Source organism: Cottoperca gobio, chromosome 1 (genome assembly GCF_900634415.1).
Source record: "Cottoperca gobio chromosome 1, fCotGob3.1, whole genome shotgun sequence".
Taxonomy (NCBI): Eukaryota; Metazoa; Chordata; class Actinopteri; order Perciformes; family Bovichtidae; genus Cottoperca; species Cottoperca gobio.
In genome coordinates this window covers 12,413,564-12,440,419 of record NC_041355.1, presented here as the reverse complement: position 1 = coordinate 12,440,419, position 26,856 = coordinate 12,413,564, and the positions used below count along the sequence as shown (strand labels likewise).

The window sequence follows — 26,856 nt, the reverse complement described above, 5'->3', positions numbered from 1 at the left end:
GTTTCAATGTGATCCACTTAGCATCTGCAGCCACACAAATAACTTAAGTGTGGCTTGATTTATGAAGTCAACACATTTTACGTTCTTCTGGCAGAACACTAACCAATTTAAAGTGTTAAATTGATAACATACTTCCTGTAAGAGCAAAGGCAAAGTGCACTAAGTTTTGCAGGGCTACATATAACTCGAGTAGCCCATCTGAATCACTGTGCAGGTGCATTGGACAAAATTACGAGGCTCTAATTTGGCCATTGTGTGTGAAATAATCATTCTTAGAAATAATGCAGGGATTAGATTCATTTGTGTTCATCATGACGATTACAGAGTGGCAAAGCTCCTGATTCAGAGTCCGTTGTAGCATGGTGCTCAGTCAGGTTAAATGGTATAAAAGATTTTTATAAAAAGATTTCAAAGAGTAAATCTGTACCCCTTTAGAAAATGTATCAAACACTTTGGAACTCAAGGATAGGAAAACAAGTTATTAGTTCAATTAAATAAATGAAAACAACTGGTTCGCCAAGAGACTTCTTCTGGTTAAAAACAAATCAACTATGTTGAGTATTCCGTAAGAAATCAAGTATTAATACCTAATAGGACACGTTGAATCTGTGAGGGTATAATTATGTAGCGTGCTTTGAGACTTAACATCTCTGCACATCTAGAACTCTTCAGTGGATCAAAGCTGTACAACAGGCACCATTTTGCTTCCCACACTCTAAAATCAATGTTAAAGGGTTTTATGATTATCTCCGCATCGTAACGCACACTCGGTGACCGTACTCACTGAGCTGTGCACAACAAAGACATTTAAACAGAGTCTTTCATCAGTACCTGCTTGAGCCGCTTGACCTCGTGCTCGAGCTCCATCTCCCTGGTCCTGCTGTTGAAGTCTGCCAGCCCAGAGGACGAGCTGCGACTGCGGCCAGGCTTCTCTGCCTCCAGCTTGAAGAGCTGCAAATGCTCCAGCTCTCGACGCAGGTCCTCTATCACCTACAGAGAAAGGACAGATGAAAAATGTTATATAATGCCAGTGCAGTATTTTGTAGGTGTAAGAGGCAGCATAATTGCAGGGAGACAGAGAAAACAGCAGGACAAACAATCCACTCTGTGCATGTGTCTGACTGTATACAATAGTCTCTCCCACCTCCTGCATGGCTTCCTTTTCTTTATGGAACTGGAGTCTGTTCTGTCTTAGTTTGTCCATCATTTTCCTGTAGAGGTCCATCTCATCCTTCAGGCGCAAACTGGTGTCCTCCAGCTTGTCTGTCATCCTTTGCTTCTCCTGAGGACGGACAGACATACACAGTTACAATTTGAAGTTTATTTTGACAAGCACACGTACACTCTCTTATGAGATAGGCATTCCTATTTACAGTACGCTTTCATTCAAAATCTGAAACCTACAAAGACATACACACATATCTACAAGGATAGACACTTTTGTATCTATATACATATATATATATATATATATATATATATATATATATATATATATAATATATATATATATATATATATATCTATATATATATATATATATATAGATATATATATACGTGTATATATATATCCACACACACACACACACACACCCCTTTCTGCTTCGGTGTTATTTACATAGATACTGTCTCATAATAGAGGTGTGGTTCAGCAGCATCCAGGGGCACACCTCATCTTGTAAATAAAATGACTTATTCATTATCTTTGTGCGTGTGCACAGATGTTGAATATTATTATTACTATTAAGAACACTCCCATTTAAAAAAAAAAAAAAAGGGACAGTAGGACTGTGTTGACCTTGCATGTGAGTAAGAGAAAGAGACCAGATAAGAGCATCAGCTGAATGTGCTACATTAAAAAAGCATTCCACCGATTTAGCATGTTCTCCTTTAAAAGTGTCAGACTCACAATAGACAGTCTAAAAAAAAAGGGATCAAAATCGAGTCTTTTTATATCATGTGTTCTTTTTCCTTGTCAAAACCGGGTGCCTACATTACCCATAATACAACTAAACCGTCAGAGATTCTTTCATTTTAAAACCCAATTGACGGCGACTCAAGTTTTTATTTGATTCCATGCAGCTCGTTCTGGAGCCACAAAAGGCTTTTTACTGCTTTTTTCACACATACAGGAAACTCTCTTGTGAGTCGGTTGAGATCCCCTTTGAATGTAAAAATAAGGACAGAATAAAAAAACCACAAACAAAATAAAAGAAAGCAAACATTCAAAGAAAGACAAAAAGTAAATATGGCTTACCTCATCCAGTTTCTCAGACTGCGATTTGAGCCGACACATGCTAAAAGCCATGTCACTGTTCTCCTCCTCCACCTGCTTAACTCTGAACACACAAAATCAGTTTTACTTTTATACACAAGATGAGTGTGTCTCTTAGTAGCTCCAGAGGCAACTGACTAAACCCCAGGAGGAATCTGTGAGCTCTGTTTTGCATAAAGTTTTACATTCTGCCTTTTCTCTAAACAAGCAGAAACGTCAATGTCCATGCACTCTAATGAATTCATACATTTGCATATAAATGAAAACATGTACTGTAAGTATATGTAGTACGTGTGCTTGAGTATTTGTGTTTCTCACCGGTTGGTCAGCAGCTCTATCTGTGTGTTCTTGTCTCTCTCCATCTTGCTGTAGGACTCCCGGTGTCGTCTTAGCTCCTCCTGCAGACTCTGTTCTGATCGCGTCTCCTGGTCCTTCAGCTGCTCCTCCAGCTCATTAACCCTGAGACGTTGAACACGTTGCACAAAATGTATTCAATACAGTATCAGCTGTTGAACACTAAATTACTTCTACATGATCTGCATTATGTGGTCACGTCATGTATTCGTTTGAAAAGGAATTGTGTATTTGTTTTCTGACTGTACCTGTGTACTAGTTGTGTGCTCTCCTGCTTCAACTTGGACTTGAGATCACCGCTCATTAGAATCTCATTCTCGAGTTCTGCCACCTTCTTCTCCAGAGAGCTCACCTGATATGAACAGAGACAGTTTACTAAATCCTGAATTCACATCATAAACATAAATATGTGACAATCATATTTAAGGATTTAAGATGATGTATGCTGAAACATGCTGTCCAGTGTGAAAATAAAGAAATATCCCTCAACAAAAACCAGAAGTATCACATTGACACTAAACAACAACTCTTTCCAGACTTCATAAAACTGTACAACTCCCAAGGTTTTAAAGTCTGGAAAATAATAACTCTATTCCTTGAGTTTGCAGATGCAAGAGGAATCCCAACAGGGCTCGTCCTATGAATTAGCATTCTCAATTTAAGCTGTGCATTCGCCAGGAACAACTCTTCACTCTCTGTGATTTGAGTTCTGAGAGCGTAAGAAATACTGAAGGTGAGATATATTTAATCCTTTATGAGTTTTGAGTCGTCACAGAAACAGGAAGGGTTGTTGTTACTTCCCACAGGCATTTGTTACGTGATTAAAAGAACCTAGTTACTTAAGTCAGCTGACACAGATCAACATACAGCATGGACAAACGAAACTGCACACACACACAATCGTACCTTCTCATTGATGTCGATGTCGCAGGAGTCGATGCTATCTCGGAAAAGGTCTTCCGTGCTGCCGTTACTGCTGCTCAAGTTGCTGTTGTGAAGCAGCTGCCTGAGACACACAGAGACACGCAAAGTTAAAGAATCTGCCGGCAATGGATCCAGGTGAGGACCAGCTGGTTGTTTTTGTGTGTGTGTGTGAGAGTAAAAGGAAGTGAGCTCTGCTCTGCAGTGATCCTACTGCAACATTGCATAGATGATATAGGACTGAAAGGCAGAGAAGCGAGTACACACACACACACACACACACACACACACACACATACACCTTGTTGCAGATGCCTGGAAATAACTCGAACAGCTCGCTTCCAATCCATTACTGAGATTAGCAATATGGAGAGAGGAGATAAATGAAAACAAGCGTGAATTTGCACTTTCAGGGTGGGGACATTTTCTTGGACCGACCATAACTACTATTATGATGATGATGATGATGATGAACATCATTATTATTATTTTTACTTTTGTTGTTGTTTTTTAGATGTTGGGAATGTGAGGTGGGGTGAGATGAGGTTTTGAGGGTTATATAGTAGATAGAAAAGTAAATACTGAAAGGGGACATTTTGACCAACCGAGCGATAGAGCTGCTGGTCGCAGCTAAAAAGGGGAAACAGATAGGCGAAAGAACAGAAGAACAGATAAAGAGAGCAATAAAGTAGAAAGAAGTAATCAAACCAGACAGAGAGAACAGTAGAAGGAAGGATAGGAGAGAGCCAAACCTCATATTGAATACATAGATCAGGTCTGACACTCTGTCGCTGTAACTCAGTAACTGTGGGTGGAAACAGGACTAATGCCTGGATACAAAACATTTCATTCAGTACAGACCAACAGGCCAGAGATACATTGCTGACGGTTAAAAAAGCTGATGTCCAAAGAGGGTTTCTTTTTCAACTCCGGAACAAAAACAAAAGATTTTACAGCACCTCCTGGTTTCAGATCAGTTTAATTCCACCCAGACGCCGTGCGATTTCTCTGAATAACCAGTTACTGATTAACTGGCTGTTAGAGCACAATGGTCGGTCAGCTGAGTGATAAGTAATCTTGCTGTGTGTATGTATGTATGTGAGCCTCTGTCAACAAAACAGAGCCAACACATGCAGCAAAGGCTGTACAATACATAACAACAAGTGAGTGACCTTCCACACACACCCACACACACACACACACACACACACACACACACACACACACACACACACACACACACACACACACACACACACACACACACACACACACACACACACACACACACACACACGGCTTACCTTCCAAAAGCCGTGCTGGAGATTTTCCTGTTGGGGCTATGAAGGGAAAAACAAAATGACAGACATTACAGTAAATTGTCATGGATACGTCTAGACTCATCAATGCACTGGAACTCATTGCTGATAGTAATTAAGATTGTGGCTGTTCAGTGTGACAGACATGCAGGAAAGAGCGAGAGAAAGAAAGACTGAAGGACATGTCAATGATGGCACAATTTAACTGGTACAGTGAGCGAGGGTTTTTGTCAGCTCAGCAACCGTCTCAGGGGGACACAAGCCCAAAGACTCTGCGTCCGTCTGTGAGCAAACATACTGTAGGGCCACACAAATGAAATGGTTAAGGCTTAATTGATACAGTATAATGCACAGGAAGACAGCAGGAGCACTGTAAAACTATTATGTTTTAAATCACTCATTCTGCAAGAGTATTGTTCTCCAAGTCACGCAAACTGTGAAGAAGCGCAAAAGATATGCGTCTTGTTTAAAAAGGATACCTTTTGGTAACAGAGTAAATAACTCACAAGGGTGTCTGATCCTCTGAGCAAAGTTTTACACAATCTATAATGTGACAAAACGTTTCCTCTGCAGCTAATGTTTCACTTCACCTTAAGTTCCTCTTTGAAGAAGTCTAAGAGGCTAAATTGTGGAGCAGAATTACTGCTCACAGAATTTATCTTTGAACGTTTATCTGCACAAAATGCACTAATTTATTATTGAACATCTGTGATCTTGTCTTCCATTTACTTGTGCTCTTATGTACAAAGTATACTTATTAAAAAGTTTTAAGTTTCAAGTTCTGTCACTTGTGTTTTTACATCGTTAGAATCATGAGCAGTGCTTTTCTAAAGGTCATCGTCAACGCTGCAGCTTCCTCCCACAAATTAAATGCACAGATGTTCTCATAAGTGAATGCACAGAGAGATAAACTGCACCTGACAAAGAATATTTTATGAATACATTACGAATATTCCCTATATTTGTCAATGAGAGCAAATGTTTTTAGTTTTACATAGACAAATCCCACCCACTCCCTTCATGAGTTCATTACTCATGCTTCACTGCGGCCAATTGAATTTGATTAATTGTGTGTAAAGGAGCTTGACATGCATAAGTGATCCTTTAAATACCGTCACTGCTTAGTGGCAATCCCTCCTCACTCTGTTCTTTCACAATCCATTTAGTCTTGCTTTAAATCAAACATTCTTTAGACTGATCTATAAGGTGACTTTTTTCATATTTGAGACATTTTCATATTCATCAAAATCCATTACCACCACCGTGCTATTCACTCTGTATCCGCTTCCTATGAGCTCACTCCATTCAAAGTCATTTCTTCAATGCTCTTTATGCTCTAACTCTTTCTTTCTGCCCATCTCTACTCCATTATTCATAAGAGGAAAGTCTAATTAGGAGAGACATGTTGGATTATAGAGCCGTTTCTCTCTGGGGAGATACCCTGCAGAGTCAGCAGTGAGTCCAAGTAACAAAGAAAAGAATTGGCTTCATAGTTCTCGATATATTCAAAAACATTCTACAACACTCAGTGCTCTCAAATAACTATGTGGCCGTGTGTGCACTTTTGCTTGCAGGTAGCCAGTGAGCTAGTATTTGTCACCACGGATTATGTTTCCAATTATAGATTCCCCATTACAATGGTTGATGAGGTAAGCACAAGACTAACCTGCCTTATATAACTATCAATTAGTGTTTGTGTGTGCGCTTTAAACAGGAGGAGGAACACTTTAAACATACTCTTATTAAATTCTACTAAAAAGAGCCCACGAAGCAAACAGTGACCCCTGAGTCAACCTCACCAGTCCCATGTGAGTGGACACTAATACACTTCAAATCCCTTCGGAGTGTACCTGTACAAAAACACATAATAGCTGATATTTGTTACAGCTGCTAATTTATTGAGCGCGTCATCTATAATTAAGTCTTTTAATATACCATGGTTGTGTCTACAATTATCTGCCGGGATCATTAACGCTAATTTCTAAATTTCTAAATAAGTCACCCTACCTGTTTTCAAGTTTGTATACAACATGGGGTATTGTGTTTCTGCTACAGTGTATTTCAGCATGTGGAGTTATATTAGGTTTAGGCCCTGACAACACGTAAGCAGGTATTTCTTTTTTTAAATGGGGGTTTACTTCCTTGGTTATCAAAAAACCCAGTCAACACAAGCAAATGGTGAAACGTTTGAAAAGGAAGGAAAGGGCTACGAAACAGTAGAAATAGCGCACAAACATCAACAACTGGCATTTTGGGTGTGTCAATCTTGTGTAATAGTGTGTGTGTGTGTGTGTGTGTGTGTGTGTGTGTGTGTGTGTGTGTGTGTGTGTGTGTGTGTGTGTGTGTGTGTGTTCTACCTGTTAGCCTTGAGGTTTTTGAGGCGAACCTCCAGGTCATTTAGCAGGTTGACCTTTTTACTGCACTGAGAACAGTAGACATCCATCAGTTCACCGGTGTAATGCTGACGCACCTTACGAGGAGTCTGGCCCGCACTGTAAACACACACGCAGACATTATCAGTTTTTATCGGCCTATATACTGAGAAGGAGTCAGATTACATTGAATTGGCTTTGAATACATGTGCATGTATGAACATACGACAATGTGAGTGTGTGGAGAAGTGAAGCTGTTATAAAACGTGTAGCCGGTGCAAAGACACTTGGAAAATTGATCTGGCTATGCACTTTATATACTCACTTTATAAGGCCAATACAAATTTATAAATACAAATAAAACTTGCAGTCTCCACTTAGTTTATAGTGTTACAGTGCGTTGGGAAGGTGGCAACGCTTAAAGCAAGACAGCAAAATAATGAACGCATTACCAAATCTGTTGCCAAAATAATGCAATATAATGCATAACATGTACTTGAAGATACACTCCATGATTTAGCTTCCAATAACTACCCTGAATCCAATTATTTTCCACAGGCTCACTGTTTGTGCTTTGAAAGTCAACGCAGACGATTTCTCTAAATTTCAACCTTTAGTGAGTGAACCTTTAACCTACGTTGTCCTGTAGTTATTCAAACTTCTTTCCCATGCTGAGCTGTCGAAGACTTCTTGTAAATCTGGGCCTCATTTTAAATTTAAATCTCCATGCCAACTCCATTTGGTGAGTTTTGTCTGCTTGGTATGCGTGTAAGGAGCATGGAGCAGTATTGCCAGTGTATCAGCCGGGAGACTTAATCCCATTAAACTCAAGCCTTTGATGAATATTAATGTGGCCTTAAGGGCAAGAACTCCTAAGCTCCTAAACACTTCTACAGTCAAAACTCAGAATAATATGAGTCAGAGTCGGGCTTCAAGTCCATAATGTTTAACAGTTGAAGCTACAGAAAATAATGTGTTTAAAATAACTTAACCTTTGAGAAACAGCAGAGAAGCACACACACACAAGTGAAATGTATAATTATCTGCACTGAGTGGCACAGTGGGTGCTGGTCCACCAAACGTTTGTACTGGACCTGGAAGAAATGCTATGACTCATCAAGAAAGCTGAATAATAATTATATACAGTTGTAGGCTAATTTTGCAGTAATTACCTTGATCTTATGGTTTGTTTGTACTTTCGCCACACCCAGAACAACAGGATACTGATTTTGAACTGAAATAGGTCATCAGTCATCATGCACTTAGCAACACAATTAGCGTGTGCAGAGTTTCTATTACTGTTGCAATAAGCTATCTTGGGGACAAGAAATTTGACAAAACTTGAGTTCCTTCAGAGGAGGTAAGTGAGAGACCTAACATGCGTGTTTTAATATCCAAATGTTTGAGTTTCATTGTAGTCGTGACACCAAAACTAGACACCGTCATCATGTTGACCACTGCCACAGCATTGGCAATATAAAAACAAATGATTGGCAGATGTTAAACCACCTGATGGTAATCCATCTCGTCTTATAGATAGTATATGACAGTCTAAACAATATCCACAGCCATTTAAAATAGAGAACTTACTAAAGAGGACCTCTGCTCTTGCTCGCAGAACATATAACGTTTTATTTATAAGGAGTATTCATTTTGTAGGATGTAAACAGGAGGCGGTCATCATTTTAGGTGAGACGGCACATCTCATCGGCTTCATAAATGGATTATTCTGGTAACTAAGGTAAACAATGTTCAGTACTGATGCCATACTGGTACTTTTATTGCAGTACCTTAATAGTGTCACCCTCAATATCCAAACATGCAGAGCAATGTCTTACCTAGAGGGAACAGATGATCCGAGGTCGGAGTACCCGTTGGTTCGAGTCTCGTCGTCCGGGCAGGGGCTGCTGGGAGTGTAGTCCGGTTCGTCCCCTTCTCCGTAGTCCTCAAACTGCTCCTCGTTCAGAGAAGCCGAGGAACGTGTCGATAAGTCAGAAGTCACGGAGGCGCTGGTCTGGGCAACCCTGAGGACAAAGAGGGAGGATGTTATATTTGCTTACACTCTGCATTCATCTTCATTTTAAAACTAAATAAAATAAAACAAAGGAAGTCCATAAGCAATGGAAGAGTTACAGAAGTTTCAGATTCTAAACTGAAATTAACACGTGATTATAAAACTAGCCCCTCGTATATTGTACTTGTACTTGAGTTTAGAGGATACAGTTTCCCCCACATATCACTGAAGAAAAAAATGCTGTTAATATAAGACTCAGGACTTCATTTGAAAGTAATGTTTTTACATTTTTAGTCTGACAGAAGATTTTAGAGAGTCTGATTGAGAAAAACATAAGTGAGGACCATCAAGCTGAATAGAAACAGACTGTTTGTCCCCATGAATGAAGGTCTGTAGCGTGTGCAGCACTGGAACAAGGAGCCTCATCGAATGTGGACTGAAGATTTAGAGACAAACAGTAGAGCAGTAGTGAAAGTAAAATTAAACACAGCTTACTTCACCCCAGAGAAAAAGAGATCCCCGAGAATGTCTCCCTTGTCTCCAGGTCTAATCGGCCCGTCGGAGGTGTCTGACCCTTGGGTGCTTTCCACTGCACTGTCTCTGTCTGATTCCTTCTCCCTGCCCTCGTCTGCTGCCTCCTCCTCAGGTTCCTCCACCTCTCCCGGGAAAAGCTGGCACTCGGGGACGGAGTCAGGATAGGCCCGTGTGCACATGATGACCGGACAAAGCTGCACCTCTTCACCACCCTGGAGAATTATGGGAAGAAAGTCAAAGATAGAGATGAAGAGGGAGAGGGTAAGTTCACACACACACACACACACACACACACACACACACACACACACACACACACACACATTTACAGACACTGACCTGCAGTAACAGAAACAGAGTTTGAGTGCAGTTGTTATGAAATCACGGTGATGTTGCCAAAATCCTCAGTTATTAATTTACTTTTTCTACAACCAGCAAACTAAATACACTTAATTTCAAAAAGAGGCTCCTGATACCTTCAGACTTTGCCTTCTGACTGTCATGTTAAGATGTTTTCTTTAACTAATGTAAAGTAATACAGTTAGTGTTGTCTGTATATCTATGGTTATAGTGCAAACATGAACTGCAAGCAGCTAATGTAGCATTACTTGTTATGCGAGTAAGAAAAAACATAATTACAATCTATTTAAAATATATATAAATCAGCTCACTGGCACTAACTCACCTGTAGGCATAAAGGCGAATAATTCAAATAACTTTTAAATGATGTTACATATCAAAAGTCTCTCAGAACTTGTGTAATGCCAGGAGAGATGTTCACATATCATGGTTGATGCGAGTATTTCCCATTTAGTAAATTCTTTCACTGTGGGAATGGTCTTAAGTTCACATAGGAGGTCTGCAGGGCTGGAAAAGGTGAAAGGGCAACGCGACAAAGGTCACAGCTCTCGCTCCATCTAGTTTCACTCTCCATCGGCTCAAATCTCGTCTAATGCAACAGAGAACAAGGACTTATCTCAGCATGAGTGAACAGCTGAAAGCATGAAGGAGGAGAGCAGACGAAGACAGTGCAGGGGGAGAAACATGTTAAGTAGTGAGTAACAGAAAGGTGGAGAGGTAGTGAAATGGATGCAGGTGGGGAGGAAGAATAAATACAGCAGAGAAGAATACAGAGAAGCTAACAAGCGAGAATAAGAAATAGAGGTCATAAGAAACAAAGCTGAGAAGGAATGCAAAGGAATTAGCAGTACAGTGTGAGGGCGAGATTAGACGAGAGTGTGAGTGCTGTGAAGAGATGTGAGAGGCAGAGAGATAACAAAGTAGCTTGAGGACAGTCAGGTGGGTATTAGACAACATTAGGCCAGTCGCAAGGTTTCAGCAACTAAGATGTAGGCTCTCACACACACACACACACACACACACACACACACACACACACACACACACACACACACACACACACACACACACACACACACACACACACGACTTTTTATCCTTTAAACTCCACTGATCTTGACAGAACAGTTAATTTTCAATCGAATTCATATGTACATATGTAGCTAGATTTATACCAGAAGTGAGCAGGGCTTACACCACAATGTTGTTAGAAAACATTCTAGATTGTATGTGTAAGTATAAGTATGTATTTCTAACAAAATATACAAAATAACATAATATTTTAACCATGTACCTAAAAAATGTAATGAAACAAACATGATTTTTATTTGATCCTTACCATCAAAAAAAGAAAAAAACCAAGTCCAAAATGACTTGTGTAACTTTAAATGGTCTGTGTGGGAATGAATAGAGGAAAGAGATTTTAACATTGGGAAAATGTGAGTCAAAATTGCATTTCATATACTACTTAAATTTAAATACTCTAAAAACGTTAGTTGTTTACATAATGGTAGTCAGTCCAGAGAAACGCAAAGCTGGCCTGAAGTGTCTCGTTAAAAAAAAAGAGAAAGCTAATGAAAAAGAAAATAAATAAATAAACACACAAGTGGCACAAATAAGCGTGCTGGTTTATATTGCAAAGGGAGGTTGTGCATGCAGATCCAGATGAAAATAAAGTTGGTTTGAAGTGTCTATGAAAACAAGTGAGAGAGAAATTGACAAAAATCTAAAAAGCTCTTTTGGCCATTTTGCATGCACTTTTGAGACGGTCTGTAAATGATGAATATTACAGCAAAACTCTGAATGCGGTTCGCCGATTATCCTCTAATGTATTATTCATATTTGTTTACATCCCTATCCCATACACAACCAAACACACACATACACAAACCTGCAAGACTGTGTACAACTAAATTAAAAAGTACCCATTGAACTCATAAACTGAGGCTCTGCACTGTGACAAAGAGAACACCATGGGGTCTGGAGCTGAGTCACAGAGAATAAAACCAAGGATAAAGATCTCTTTAGCATTCTTTGGACCACTCTCCTTATTACCCTGCAGCAGAGAAAATAAACTGTGTGAGGCAAGGAAATAGGCAGCTCCCCCATCTGTACTCCACCATAACAATTCAGAAAACTGAACAAGCAAACACAGCGGGGAAGTTTGACACCTGTTGTGCTTGTTCTGCGGAAGAGAGAATGAGTTATTTTTTTCATATGTAGTGTTAGCTTACGTAATATAAACAAATAATAGAAATATAACTAGTTCCCTTATTAAGAAAATGTTTGAACTAGTCAAAATACAGACCTAAGCCCCCCAATAAGGGTAGAAAAGGTGAGAAATCCTGCTTATGCAAAGCATTTAAATCAACTGGAAATGATTACTTAATTGGCAGAGTAACACATTTTCTAGTTGAAGTAATAAGATTCAGTAATAATAAAATACCCTTTCTATCATAAAGTTATTAATACCTACATTCTCATTAACTACATTGAACAAATAACTCCCCTTACAACAAGTTCCTATATACTGACCATATTGCTCAACAGGCACTGGACTGAACTCATGATCTGTAAGTATCTATCTATCAAATATAATTTCACTGTACATATTATTTATATTCATGCGTTTTCCTTTTTTGTGTATGGTTATGGTGTCTGTCTATTTGTTCTTTCCTTGCACTGTAACAGAGTCACCACGCTGTACCGTACGATTACCACCAACACTGTTGTGTGGCAATAATAAATAAAGTACCTACCTACCTACCTACCTACCTACCCACCCACCCACCCATCTATTAATGGCCGTATTTCATGATTTCAAAGTATTTAAGGAGCTTGATTTTCATCTGTTCAAAAAGAACTGTTCAGGGGAATACAACTAGCAATTAAAACTTTTCTGACAGCTGTTGTATTAGATAAAGACACTGATGGAGAGTAACATCTTACTCTGCCTGTCACTCTGAGTTGATCTGATGACAATAGTAAAAAAGTGTTGATGGAGGGAGGAGGAAGTGTGTCTGTGTGTGCGTGCATGCGCTTCTCTCTGTACCTGCCTGCTCACCAGAACGGCCCGGGGCTGTAACTGCCAAAACAGGAACCTACATAGTGTTTTGAGTTGCTTGACTCCTCGGGCAAAAACACAGCTGGCCTGCCAAACAGCGGCCAACTTGCTGGTGGCTTTGAACCAAAGACGCTAAGCTCTGCTCTTCTTCTAACTTTCTCTGCCTGAAGTCTGACATGCCTTCACATCATCTTTTGGTCTAACAAGAATTTATCCATCCATCCATTGTCTACCGCTTATCTGGGGTCAGGTCGCGGGGGCAGCAGCTCCAGTAAGGAACCCCAATCTTCCCTTCTCCAGGCCACATCCTCCAGCTCCGACTGGGGGATCCTGAGTCGTTCCCAGGCCAGTGAGGAGATATAATCTCTCCACCGAGTCCTGGGTCTTCCCCGGGGTCTCCTCCCAGCTGGACGTGCCTGGAACACCTCCCTAGGGAGGCGCCCAGGTGGCAACCTTACCGAACCAACTCAACGTAAAGGAGCAGCGGCTCTACTCTGAGTCTCTCACGGATGGCTGAGCTTCTGAACCCTATCTCTAAGGGAGACGCCAGACACCCGTCTGAGAAAACCCATTTCGGCCGCTTGTACCCGTGATCTCGTTCTTTTGGTCATGACCCAGCCTTCATGACCATAGGTGAGGGTAGGAACGAAGATCGACCGGTAGATCGAGAGCTTTGCTTTCTGGCTCAGCTCTCTTTTCGTCACAACGGTGCGGTAAAGCGACTGCAGTACCGCCCCCGCTGCTCCGATTCTCCGGCCAATCTCTCGCTCCATCGTCCCCTCACTCGCAAACAAGACCCCGAGGTACTTGAACTCCTTCACTTGGGGTAAGGGCTCATTCTCTACCCGGAGTAGGCAATCCACCGGTTTCCTGCTGAGAGCCATGGCCTCAGATTTTGAGGTGCTGATCCTCATCCCAACCGCTGCACACTCGGCTGCGAACCGATCCAGTGACTGTTGAAGGTCACAGACTGATGATGCCATAAGGACCACATCATCTGCAAAGACCAGCGATGAGATCCTAAGGCCACCGAACTGCAACCCCTCTCCTCCACGACTACGCCTCGATATCCTGTCCATGAAAATCACGAACAGGATTGGTGATAAAGCGCAGCCCTGGCGGAGGCCAACATTCACTGGAAACGAGTCCGACTTACTGCCGAGTATCCGGACACAACTCTCGCTTTGGGCGCACAGGGATTGGATGGCCTTCAGAATTGACCCCTCACCCCATACTCCCGCAGCACCTCCCACAGTATCACCCGGGGGACCCGGTCATAAGCCTACTCCAGACCCACAAAACACATGTAGACCGGATGGGCGTACTTCCAGGCCCCCTCCAGGATCCTTGCGAGAGTGAAGAGTTGGTCCGTTGTTCCACGACCAGGACGGAATCCGCATTGTTCCTCTTCAATCAGAGGTTCGACTACCGGCCGAACCCTCCTTTCCAGTACCTTGGAGTAGACTTTACCAGGGAGGCTGAGAAGTGTGATACCCCTGTAGTTGGCACACACTCTCTGGTCCCCCTTTTTAAATAGGTGAACCACCACCCCGGTCTGCCACCCCCTAGGCACTGTCCCAGACTTCCACGCAATGTTGACGAGGCGTGTCAACCAAGACAGCCCCTCAACACCCAAAGCCTTCAGCATTTCTGGACGGATCTCATCAACCTCTGCGGCTTTGCCACTGTGGAGTTGTTGACTACCTCAGTGACTTCCATCAGGGAAATTGACGATGATCCCCCATCAGCTTCCAGCTCTGCCTCAACCATAGAGGGCGTGTTAGTCGGATTCAGGTGCTCACACCCGCTGCTTTGCCTCTGACACGGCAGAGGCTGCCGCCCTTCAAGTCCTTCGGTACCCTGCAACTGTTTCCGGAGTCCTCCCGGATAACACAACCCGAAAGGACTCCTTCTTCAGTCGGACGGCTTCCCTGACCACCGGGGTCTACCACGGCGTTCGAGGGTTATCGCCCCTTGAGGCACCTAAGGCCTAAATGTTTGCTTGGGGCCAAATCAGCTCTGTTATTTATTAGCAGGTTTCATCGGGTGAAAGACTCTATGAGTGTCTGAAGTATTTCAGTAGTACACCTAATGTATTGTACAACATCTGTTTTATACTATAGTGTATTTGTTTTGCGGGATGGTATTTTTTTTTTTTGCATTTTAAAATACAATGAAACCAGGATTAACTCAGTTGCCCTACAGTCAAGATGTATACCAAATATCAAGATGACTTCTAAGGGGTCCAAATCATAGACTGTAAGAAAATAGGTTCAAATGCATAACAGAACAGTAATAACTGAAAGAGAATTTACACTGTATTGTGCTTTGATCAACAGAGGGAGTGACATAACAGATGTAAAAACTATGCAGCTTTATAGCCTTATTCTGCACATCATGGTTTTTTTTCCTTCACATTTTTAAATAAAATAGAATTCTTGTGAGTCTGTTGCTGCAGGGTCTGACCTAGTTAAAATACAGACATACTATCTTTCCTGCTTTTCTTCCCACTCTCCCAGGTGAGGCTAATGTCAGAGAAGAAAAACATGGAGAGATGAAGACACCAACAGAAACATTTGGTCTCCCCTCAGATTGAGCGAACAGACCTTTGCTGTGTGTTTGTGGTCCATTTGAGTCTTGTGATGCGTTTTAGAAAATCTTTATGAATGTGTATACAGCCGTACATGCATGTGTGAATGCTCTCTCTGTCTGACTGCCCACTTAGCAGAGCCCTGTCCAGGTATTGTGTTTTTTTTTCTTCTACACTTCCTCAATCATCACTCACACATGACAGATTTATAACAGGATATGTGTGGCTTGATAAGTATGTTTAAACTTTCTCTTTGAAAATACAGGTCAGACACGTCAGTATAGACACAAAGACTGTTAGCGCAGAGTACGGAGGAGGCTCTCAGGGAGCACTGCTATACAGTATATCTGTATATCATGGTTCAACTATGGAAGTCTTTCTAAAGTAACTACAATAATTTGAACTCCTAATTAACTTTCAGTTAAGTTTGGCAGCAACATACATTTTTTAGGAGTGCAATGATGGAAATTTATATAATGTGAACTTTGACTACCAATTACACCGTTGACAGCCCTGAAATTCAAAACATTGAGTAAAGCATGTGTCATGCTTGTCAGTTGTTGAGCAACACTGTGGAGGATTACAGTCAATTGTGAGATGTAATGATGTTATTGTATTGCAATTACTGCTACAAAACTGGTTGCTTGAAACACACAGTTGTGTGTGTGTGTTGTTGTAAGAAAAAGATTTGGAACAAAACAGGTGAGTGGGAGGCAGACGTGCGTTCGGAGATACGCTGAAAAGTTTATCTCAAAAGTGCTGCTCATATTCACTTGCAATCTTATTTCCTCTGACGTGACCTGCAGTCAAATACACGATGCAAATTCCTCATGGACATACACAGAGGCACAAACAGTAAAAAGGTACATAGGAAGTCAAGTGAACTTTATTCTTATAATTATATATTATATAAATTATTCATAGGAAACTGAATGTATAATGGTGGAGGGCACATTTTCTGACTATCGTAGAAAAAAGGATTTCGAAAAAGTAAAAGAAATGTAATTATGTTTCTTTGACTTCATTGTCTTCACAGATCTTTTTCACAATTATAACCAGAGTTAACTTTACTTTACTTATTTTGACACATACTTGACATACTGCCTACTTACTCACAGTGCTAGTATACTTTTATATACACGATAAAAGCTTAAACGCACGCACACAGAGTGACAGGCAGAGTGACAGGCAGAGTGACAACTAATTACTCACTAAAAGGCCAATTCATTTCAGGTTACTGTTCAATCTGGAAGTCATCAAAAGGCCCAAACTCTTTATCAGGTTGGACAACAACAATGTTGTCATTAAGAAGATAGACTCTCGATCCACCTCTCATCACACCCCTTTAGTGCTGAGAGTCAATACGAGTTTAGTGCTGAACCAATCATTAATCTGCCCTTCGGGCACAGTGGAGAATTTTGCTTTGAACTTGCCAAACTATGGCTGGGCAAAGAGCGGTAAAACTTGAATAAGATATTCAACCTCACATGACATGTTATAAATGTGTCATGTGTGAGGAATTTGGCAATGTTCCCACAGGTGACGAATTTAGTTTCACTCATTTATCATACACTTTTTTTTTTGAAATCTTAATTACCAAACAAACAATATCAATAAAAACAAGAATCAAGATCATTCTTAATGCAAGTTAATGGGCAATTAAAAATGTTCTGCATTTGAAACAGTTAAGCTTCTTCCCTCCAGCAGACTTAAAGGGCTTTCAGTGAGCTATGATCTCTATTCAGAACCACCCTCTAAAAATATTTAAGGAACATATTTGTGGATTGTTATTTGAGCAAATCTAGATTAAAAGAATTATACGGCTTATAAGGTTTTAAAAAAGGTGTTGTTCCTGTGGCCTATTTGTTGTATAACTAGTTGGACGGTAACCATCTTGTTGCTTTATATTCACATGAAAACAAGTGTTGTGCAAAAGACAAGGGAGGACAAAACAGAGATGGAGTGCTACACCAGTGTGGGGAGGGATTCGATGAGCAGACGCACGAACCGACATCAACTGGATTGATCCACACTGAAGAGCTGAAGCTTTGATTCAGTGCGAGTCAGCAGTAAAAGGGACTGGAGGATGAGCCGAAGAGTGACGGACATATTGAAAAAGGGGGAATATAGAGGATGGATCGGGGAGGAAGAATACGAAAAAAAGAGGGAGAGGAAGGAGAGAGAAGCGCAGCAGTCTCTCTGCTTGTGTTTGTCAGAGCGAGCTCCAGAGATAAGAGGCGTTCCTCTGCAGAGGCTTTACATCTCTATCTCTCTCTTTGCTCATTGCATCCTCTCATACTCTCTTTATCCCCATTCTTCTAAGCCCAGAGCTCCTCAAGTGCTGCCACCACAGAAATATTCACCTATAAAGTAAATCCTTTAATGCTTTTTCTTAGATATTCAGCACTTTTGACTCTGTTACCGGTGTGTGCGTCTGTCATTCTGAGCCTCAGATCCCAGCAGTGAGTAACAAGAAGCTCTAGGACAGGAGGGTATAAGAGGCTTTACAAAACCTTAAAAATAATTCACAAATGTGAACACAAAAGCTGAAACAATTAGTCAATTATTTGAGTAATCTTTCAAGCATAAACACAAAATGTAATCATTTTTGGACACTGGGAAACTGTGATTGACATTTTCCCTATCTTCTGACATTTGGTGAGCAATAAGCAATTAATCTAGAACATAATCAACAGAAGAATATATACATTTCATTTTTTTTATTTTAAACACTAATGTACACATATTACTCATGAGTCATGATCAAACCTATTTTCATTGCTTCGATACATGACATCACTCTGTTGTGAATGTGCATGTTTCTGTCTGCATGTCTGTATTATTCAGCTCCTATGGTAAGCAATACTCTTCCTACGCATTCACACACTCAAACATTGCACAAAGGGGAAGCAATGACTCATATCTCACCATTTTGTTCAGTCAACACAGAGAAACTTTAAGCAAATGAGACACACACACTAACACTGCTGCAACTGAAATACTGTAGACAAACACCTGAGGCTCCCCATTTTGAGAAAAGCCTCTCTTCCTCCCTGCACATTAATCTTTAAGTCAAAACTACAAGTAAAACATCAACACTGGGGCTTTTAGAGCAGCTTGACGCACACAACTACACATGTATAAAATCATTACACATGCACACAGATTTGTTTCCACCTGAGTCTAAACAGGTATCTGCTTGAATTACCAGGAATGCTGTGCTGGACAAAGGACAATGTAGGGAGTGACTGGAGCGGCACACTGGAGACTGTGTGGAGGTTTCCTCAATGAAACCCAGTTAGAGACACGCAAGAAAGTCCAACAGGTGAAGTAGTGTGACTGCCTGAGCTTTCTGTTCCATGTCTGAATTTACTGAATGAAAAGAAAACATCCTTGAAAAGTAGAAATATGAGATGAGTTTATTGTTGGCCCGTCATAACTTCATCAAGGTTAAAAATGTGGATTTAGAGTGAAGTGAAGATTCAAATTCAGACTAGGTTTAAGTTTAACAAGGTTTAACAAGACAGTTGAGATTAGCGGTTAATAAAAGAGTGCCGTCAGCTAAAATCATGTTTCAATCCTAGCGTTTGCATGTGTGTGCAGGCGTGTATATTGGCCCGCTAAACAAGGATAACTTGAAATACATCCGTAGATTATGAGGGCTTTTTTCTTGCATTGTTTGTGTGTTTTAATGAATCAATGCATGAACTGCATCAGTAATCCCTGAGAACATGCCAAAACAAAATACCTTCACCTTTCAATAACAAAGCCGTCTAAAAGTTCAAGAACTATGTTACCAATCCTTGAGAGAGTATTACTTTTAATTAAAGAGGAATTTAAATGTTTTTGTGGACACCTATTATTACATCCAAGTGGAGGCCAAACAGCTTCACTGACATATTGAAGTGCATTTAAGAGAAGTTGTTACACCAAGTAGGCAGGTGTGTCTTAGTCTGTTAGTCCATTTGCTCTCTGCGTGACTGCCACCTGTTCTGGACTCTTAAGTGGTTGACAACTGCTAATGTACGTTTGAACAAAACACGCTCCTGCTTCAAATCAAAACAAAGAAGTTGGCATTGACCCAGAGAAGTCAAACCAAAGTCATGAGTGTGCTTTGTTTCTAGCCCTAATACAGACTCATGTTTATTGTCGTTGAGAAAAATGTCCTTCACACCTTCCCAGAGCCCAAGGGGACATCTTCAGATGTCTTGTCCTGTATAATGGCCCTGTCACACATATCCGTATGACAGAAACGTATGCCGGCGCATACGAAAATTTGTCAGAGTCCAAATAAGTCCAACTTTTCATCGGATTGGAAAAGTGAACATATACAGATACGCATGTCTAACCTATTGATAGAGCATCACTTACTTGTACAAAATGTATCAGACGAATGCCCAACGAATGCATAACGTATACAAAATATCGGCAACACGCTGGTTTACGTAAATATAAGGTAAGGTATAAGTAGTATTCGTTAAGAGCTCACTGTGTTACGCTGGGGTGCGTTGTTGAACGTTGATGTTTGAGCATGTTCAAAATTACCGGACGTACCCGACGTGTGCTTCATAAGACATGCAGACGTTACGTTAGACATACGTGAATACTTACCTACGTAAATATAGTACGTAAATACCTACGTGACTACGTTAGAGGAACGTTAGATATAGGCTACGTCGGCTGACGGTGAATCCTACAGCTAACTTATTGATAACGAGTGGATAACCTATTCCTACCCTATGTTAACATTATGCCTGACGACGGAGTAACTTATTAAACGTGTTTCTACAGTACAGCTAGCGTTCAGCATGTTAGCCGTTCTCCAGCATCAGCATGACGTGAACCAGATGGCACTTTTCCAGCTCCGTTGTCCAGACGCTCTGATACGTTTTAAATAAGTAAGTGATACGATATCAATGTTTGACATACGTATAATAATTTGTTATGTATTTGTTATGTATACGTCAGCTACAACACCGCTGTGGAAAAGTTGGACGTATTTGGACTACGTCTAAAACGACTACGACTACTTTTCATATACGCCGGCATGTTTCTGCCATACGGAACTATGTGACAGGGCCGTATGTCTGGCGTGTTCGACGTGTCGTCTGCGTCCTTCAAACGATCACAACTTACCCTTAATTTATATAAACCTATTGCCGATATTTCGTATACGCCAGCATACACTTCCGTCATACGGATATGTGTCACAGGGCCTTAACCAACAGTCTGTAATGATTTTATATCATTAACCTACAATAATATAAAACCCATTAAAGCAGCAAATCGTCACAAATCAGAAGCTGTAAATAATTTATAGTATTTTTGCTTGATAATTGACATAAAACATTGATTGAATATCAAACTTTTAGCAGATTGCGTGTGTATTTTGTCTACAGTACACACAACACGATTGTTATGGTGTAAATTTACTCTTTTTGAATGAACTATGGCCTCAATAAACAATCTGGAATACATTGGATTACATTTATCCACTTATAATAATCTGAGACGATTTTCCAAATGACAGAATATCAATACTGAAGATGTTGATTAAACATGACAGAATGAATCATAACAGCATACACTGCCTTATATGTATGTGCCAAATATCCTTCTCCTCAGTCCTGTTAGACAACAAACCTTATGTTTTCCGATCTAACTGTACCGGGACATGTTATGCACACATCTTTTGATCTCATTCAAAAGATACAGAATGTACAGAATGACTGCTTTTCAGTCATTCTGTACGTAGCAGCACCAGCTCAGTCTCATTTAAGTCCATCGTCTCACAGACAAAGTGTGTTGTGTCTTGGGTGTTTATTGTCCCCTCTGTGTCATCAAACTCTTGTCCAGTGAAAAGAAAAGAAACGCTTTCTTTAACAAAGTGCTTTGTCTTTCTCCTAAGCGACTGCTTGTCAGCCCTCTTGCCGTCGGCCGTTGAATGGGAGCGTTTCAGAGTGCCGTTAGAGGCAGACCCCCAGCAGGTGGTCAGGCTTCTTTTCAGCTGTTGCATGTGAATTCAAATGTTGTTTTTCTGTCCTAACAATTACCGATTTAAACATGTTTCTACAAAGGAAAACAACAAAAATAAAAAGAAGTTTGAAGACAATATGACTTTAAAACAAAATTCACTGAGAAAATGTGAATGTATTTGCGTTAAAATAATCATTAGTTTTGTCCAGAGAGAATATCTTTACTTCTCTCTCGGTATCAATGTGTTAGAAGGTATGACATAAATCAGAGAAAAGGAGTGACTGCTCTAACTCTTGCAGATTAGCGCTCATTCATCCAGTGCAGCTCAGTACTGCATGTTAATCTAGTTATTCTAGTCCTGGTGTACACACAGTGGCACTGACACTGACAAGACGCTTGGCTGGATGTCATTCTTGTTTACGGAAATTAAATCAAATTACTGTAACTTACAGTCAACTTCGTTCAACTATATGAACATTAGGAAATTAGATTATTATTTCAGTTGATTGTTGCCCGGGACAATCAGCAGAGAATTTCCTACTTGGCTGAAGAAGAGTAAATCTCATTATGTAATGTCCAGTCACAGACCAGGAGCATTCAAAACGACTAGAGTCTGACGTCATGTGTTGGCATTGAAATCTCCACAACACAAGTTAAACTCACCTTGTGCTTCTATTTTTGACACAATGAATGGATACTAGAACAGCAAGTATCAGTTGTAGGGTCAACAACACTTTGTATTCACATTTATTGAGTGTAAATTCTCTAGTGGATCTAAATTACAGTCAAAAAAAGATCATTTTAAAATGATGACACTGTCACAAAGACAATCTTTTAACTGACTGTAACATGTATTTAATTGTTTACTGTAAAATTATTTACAACTTCTAAAACTGTGCAGTAGTAAATTGAAATAAATCTTTCCAAAGCCCTGTGACGTGTGTTTATCATGTCTACAGTGCACCTACATTTTCACTGTGGTTAGTTTAAAACACATGTGATTATTTTGGTATCAATTTCCTCTTTTTCAACGAGCTGTAGCCTGAATAAAGACTGGAATAACTTGTATTACACTTATAGAGCATAATCATTTGACACGATATCCAAATAACTGAATATTAATACTGAAGATGTTTAATAAACATGACGGATTGAATCACTACACTGCCTTGTATTTATGTGCCAAACATCCTTCTCCTCAGTCCTGTTAGAAAACAAACCTTTTGCTCTCACATTTACGTCACCTTTTCCAACCTATCTGTACCTGAACATGCTATATTTGTTCCCTGCACACTTCTTTTGATCTCCTTCACTCTCTGTCATTCCCCATTTTTGCAGCAGCAACCCTGGTTTCCAATTAATCCCATTACCATCAGAGAGATGTTGAACCGCAACAGAGCCTCCAGTGACTGAAGCAGAGAGAGACAATGATCAGAAAGCATGCTGGAGAGCAGACAGGGATGAGAAGAGAGCGAACAGAAGAGACAGGACACTGTAGTGTGATGATGACACAGACACCGACAACTGAGCAACACAGACAGGGAACCTGTGAGGCAGGACGGACACACACACACTCACAAACTGGGAGACAATGGACTCTGCACTGCCCCCCTTCAACTCACCAGTAACTCACCCCTTAACATATAAACTATTGCAGCTTCCTTAATATTTGGACCTTTCTTCCAGTAAACCCTCACGTCTCCCACAAGTCTTTTCTCTGTTTAGTTCTCATTCTGTCAAGTGATCTTTCATCACCCCCATTTTTCCAGCTGGTTGGGTGCAGTCTGGTGGCTTACCCCGTTTACAAGTGAGGGGGGTCCATGGTCAGCAGTGCCCCTCTTTCCACCAGCCAAACCCTCATCCGCTGAAGTCATCCACTGTTCCCTGTTCGCCGGGGCTAAGTCCGTTGTCTTGGCTCACACACACACACACACACGCGCGCACACACACACAGGTGTTCCCTTCAAGAGGAGGAGGAAGAGTCGGGATAGTCCAAAGGGTGAGTCCCTGTTAGTGGTATAGTCCAAAGAGAGGCAAGAGGAGCGGAGTAGTATGTATCGTTCACTTTAAAAACACTGCACCGGCTGCCTGGCTTCTCCTCTCTCTCTGTGTGTAAAACACACACATGCACACACACATACACACACACACATACACACACACACACACACACACACACACAAGCACAGACTCTGCACCTCACACACTTTCCCTCTCTCGCTGACTGGTTCGCCGGCTGACTTGCATTTACACAGTGAGAGCTCAGATCAGGCAACAGTTGTTGAATTCATGGCCCCTCCTCCCCCCTCCCTCCCTCCTCGCGAACCGTTGCTCAGCAACTGGCTTATGTGGGCGGGGCTTGTGAGAGTCCTCACATTGCCGCACACTCTGTTCTCGGCCGCCGCCTACTCAGGCTATATTTGCATATCAAGTCCCGCCTGCCTCAGTGTCAGTCTCTGCTGGGGAAGAGGCCAGTGCCTGTGAGGGCTGTGCAGAGGGGGAGGGAGGTGATTGTTGTCACTTAAACTGAAACAGTTCGTCTTCAGTGATGCAGCAGATTCCACAGGATGGGTTTAAAAAGAAAAGATGCACTGGTTTGTCACAATGGGAAGGAGAAAAGAGGGGCAGAAGCATTAGGGAAAAGGAGAGAAGTGATGGCTAAGCAGCTGGAGCAGGGGTGGGGAACCTTTTTCATGTCAAGGGCCATACTAATTATTGAACTCATAACCTCTGCAAAAATGTTTTAAGACACAGCCCATTCATTTCACTTTTCTTATATGCTGTACAAAAAAGCAACCTTTTTATCCATGTATCTTTTTGTTTTATCAGAAAACAATCCTTTATTAGTCCCACAACGGGGAAATGTATCTGGTCACAGCAAAAGAACATATGAAGTAAAAAGGCAGTACACAATAATTAAATAGAATAAAAAATAATATAAGTACCAAGTGGTTGAAAATAAAGTGATAACTGCACAGCAGTGGTGGAACAGTCTGTTCTTGGTGTGGCTCTCTATCTGTCCATGTGTTTATGTTCCGCTCTGCAGAGAGCTGCTTGTTGGGCCAAACTCCGCGGAAGAGCGTTAACTTTATCCAAACGCACTCGTCCTTTCAGCTAGTGCAGTTTGACATGTTCAATCACCGCACATTCACCGCACATTCACCGCAAGCGCGTCCGCACAAATTAGGCACACTGGCCTTTTACTTCCTCAAAGAATCGTTCATCCATTTCTCCTGGAAAGTGCGACAATCCGCATCCACATTTCTCTGTCTTACACTCGCCACGCTGCATTTTTTTTTACGTGTGTTTATGAATTACCTCGAGGGCCGGATCAAATGGTCTACGGCCCGGAGGCCAGAGGTTCCCCACCACTGAGCTAGAGGGATTTGTTCACTTCACTCGGCTAAAATTGACAAATAAGTTCAGAAAATCACTTCTAGCTGCAATTTGTCACTTACAAACAGGAGAAGACACCTGTATCATTACATATCACAGCTTAAACAATTAGTCGATTAGAAAATGAATCAGCAACTATTTCAACAATGGATCAGTTGTTTAAGTATTTTCTTATGCAAGAAATGACTCTAGTTCAAGGTTCTGCAATGAGAATATTTGTTGTTTTCCTAGTCCTCTATGTTATTACGCTCAATATCTTTGAGACTGTTGGTCAGACAAAACATTGCATTAATGGCATTTGAATATGATAATTTGGACTTGAAGATGATCTCCTTTTAATGATCAATTTACTGATTAAATCGAGAAAATAGCTGATTGATTAATCGATAATCAACAAAACAATCTCATATAAATATATAAACTGTATTCCCGCTCTAACATAAACTCGATCCACTGACTTACACCCCAAACAAGAGAACATATTGGTATTTCTGGGTGAAACTCTGGTTAATCCAACGTAAGAGACTTTGTAGGATCATGTGATTCAAAGTGGAGAAAATCCTCAAATCTCTTACAAAATCCTTTCAGAAATGCATTGTGGTCAATATACACACAGCGGTTCATGGTTCCTGAGAAGTTGAAATTGTACAGATACAATGTGTTGTATTAATGTGACATGATGTGCAGAATGGATGAATGGAAACCCTAAACTCCCTTTGCACCAAACCTTCTCAAAAGCAAAACTATTTTTGCAATGCTAATTTTCCAAAACATTTTCTCCCTGCTGTGCCATTTCTAAATAATTTCACAGAATTTAAGGTCTTACTGATGTGCCCTCAAGCATTTAATCTATTCCTCAAAGAGTCTACATAAGTTTTAAATAAGTGTAGGGAAACATTCGGAGTGGGCTCTCGATAATGTTTACCATTACTTCCTTTTCAACTCTTATCTCAGCTCCACCGGGCATTTCAATCATTCTTACTGCTGCTACTCTATGCTTTGCTCCTCAGTTGTAAATTATCATATTCTAGTTGGATGCTGACCAGACTCTCTGTCAGAGAACAACTTTGGAGTCGGCACTGAAGAGCTCAGGCTTCTTCTAATTACCTCCGAAAATGTAATATTGTTTGGTGGCGACAGTCCCTGGTGGAGCTATTTTGCATTCAAAATTCAACTTGTCTGTATCTTGTAAACCCGGTGACGTAGTGATGCATCTGGTCAGAGCTTACTTTGTAGGCTCTAACAACTGAAATGAGAGTGCTGTTAGATAGCACAATCAGCGTGTTTTAACAACCAGTATATCTGCGTCCTTATGAAGCTATACATTTCCCACCAAAGACAACAAGATGACCTGGTTTCAGCTGTGCTGCACAAAGCAATACTTGTAGCTTGTATTTCCGCCCCCCCCTGGGGTGGGAATCCCACAGAGCATATCGTTAGACTGAATCTATTACATTTCTTTTTGTTCTTTTTTTCTGTGTGTTTGTTTATACGCTATAAAGAATAGATCACAAACAACATTATATTTCACTGCCAACCCTTTCTCAGATATACAGTACTTGCTTTCTTTGTGCATGATTTTTGCCTGACTGAACAAGCCGCTATTATAATCCGCTCTCTCTTAATATTGTCATTTTAGCACATCCCTGCCTCCCTTATTGCAGTTGTCCTACTTCTAT

General features: G+C 40.8%; 1 protein-coding gene across 3 annotated transcripts in view; it reads right to left on the bottom strand.

Moving 5' to 3' along the window:
* rab11fip4b (RAB11 family interacting protein 4 (class II) b) overlaps positions 1 to 24,022 on the bottom strand; it is a 28,812-nt gene extending 4,790 nt beyond the window's left edge. For all 3 annotated transcript variants that reach the window (XM_029431788.1, XM_029431798.1, XM_029431807.1), the window contains exons 1-11: positions 23,578 to 24,022; positions 9,753 to 10,003; positions 9,082 to 9,267; positions 7,229 to 7,363; positions 4,857 to 4,892; positions 3,538 to 3,637; positions 2,880 to 2,983; positions 2,596 to 2,736; positions 2,260 to 2,341; positions 1,145 to 1,282; positions 832 to 990 (exon numbers count right to left, since the gene is read on the bottom strand). In XM_029431788.1, coding sequence (XP_029287648.1) covers positions 832 to 990; positions 1,145 to 1,282; positions 2,260 to 2,341; positions 2,596 to 2,736; positions 2,880 to 2,983; positions 3,538 to 3,637; positions 4,857 to 4,892; positions 7,229 to 7,363; positions 9,082 to 9,267; positions 9,753 to 10,003; positions 23,578 to 23,655 — 1,410 coding nt within the window. In that variant the 5' untranslated portion in view covers positions 23,656 to 24,022. The remainder of the gene's footprint in view (positions 1 to 831; positions 991 to 1,144; positions 1,283 to 2,259; positions 2,342 to 2,595; positions 2,737 to 2,879; positions 2,984 to 3,537; positions 3,638 to 4,856; positions 4,893 to 7,228; positions 7,364 to 9,081; positions 9,268 to 9,752; positions 10,004 to 23,577) is intronic.
* Positions 24,023 to 26,856: the final 2,834 nt, after the last annotated feature.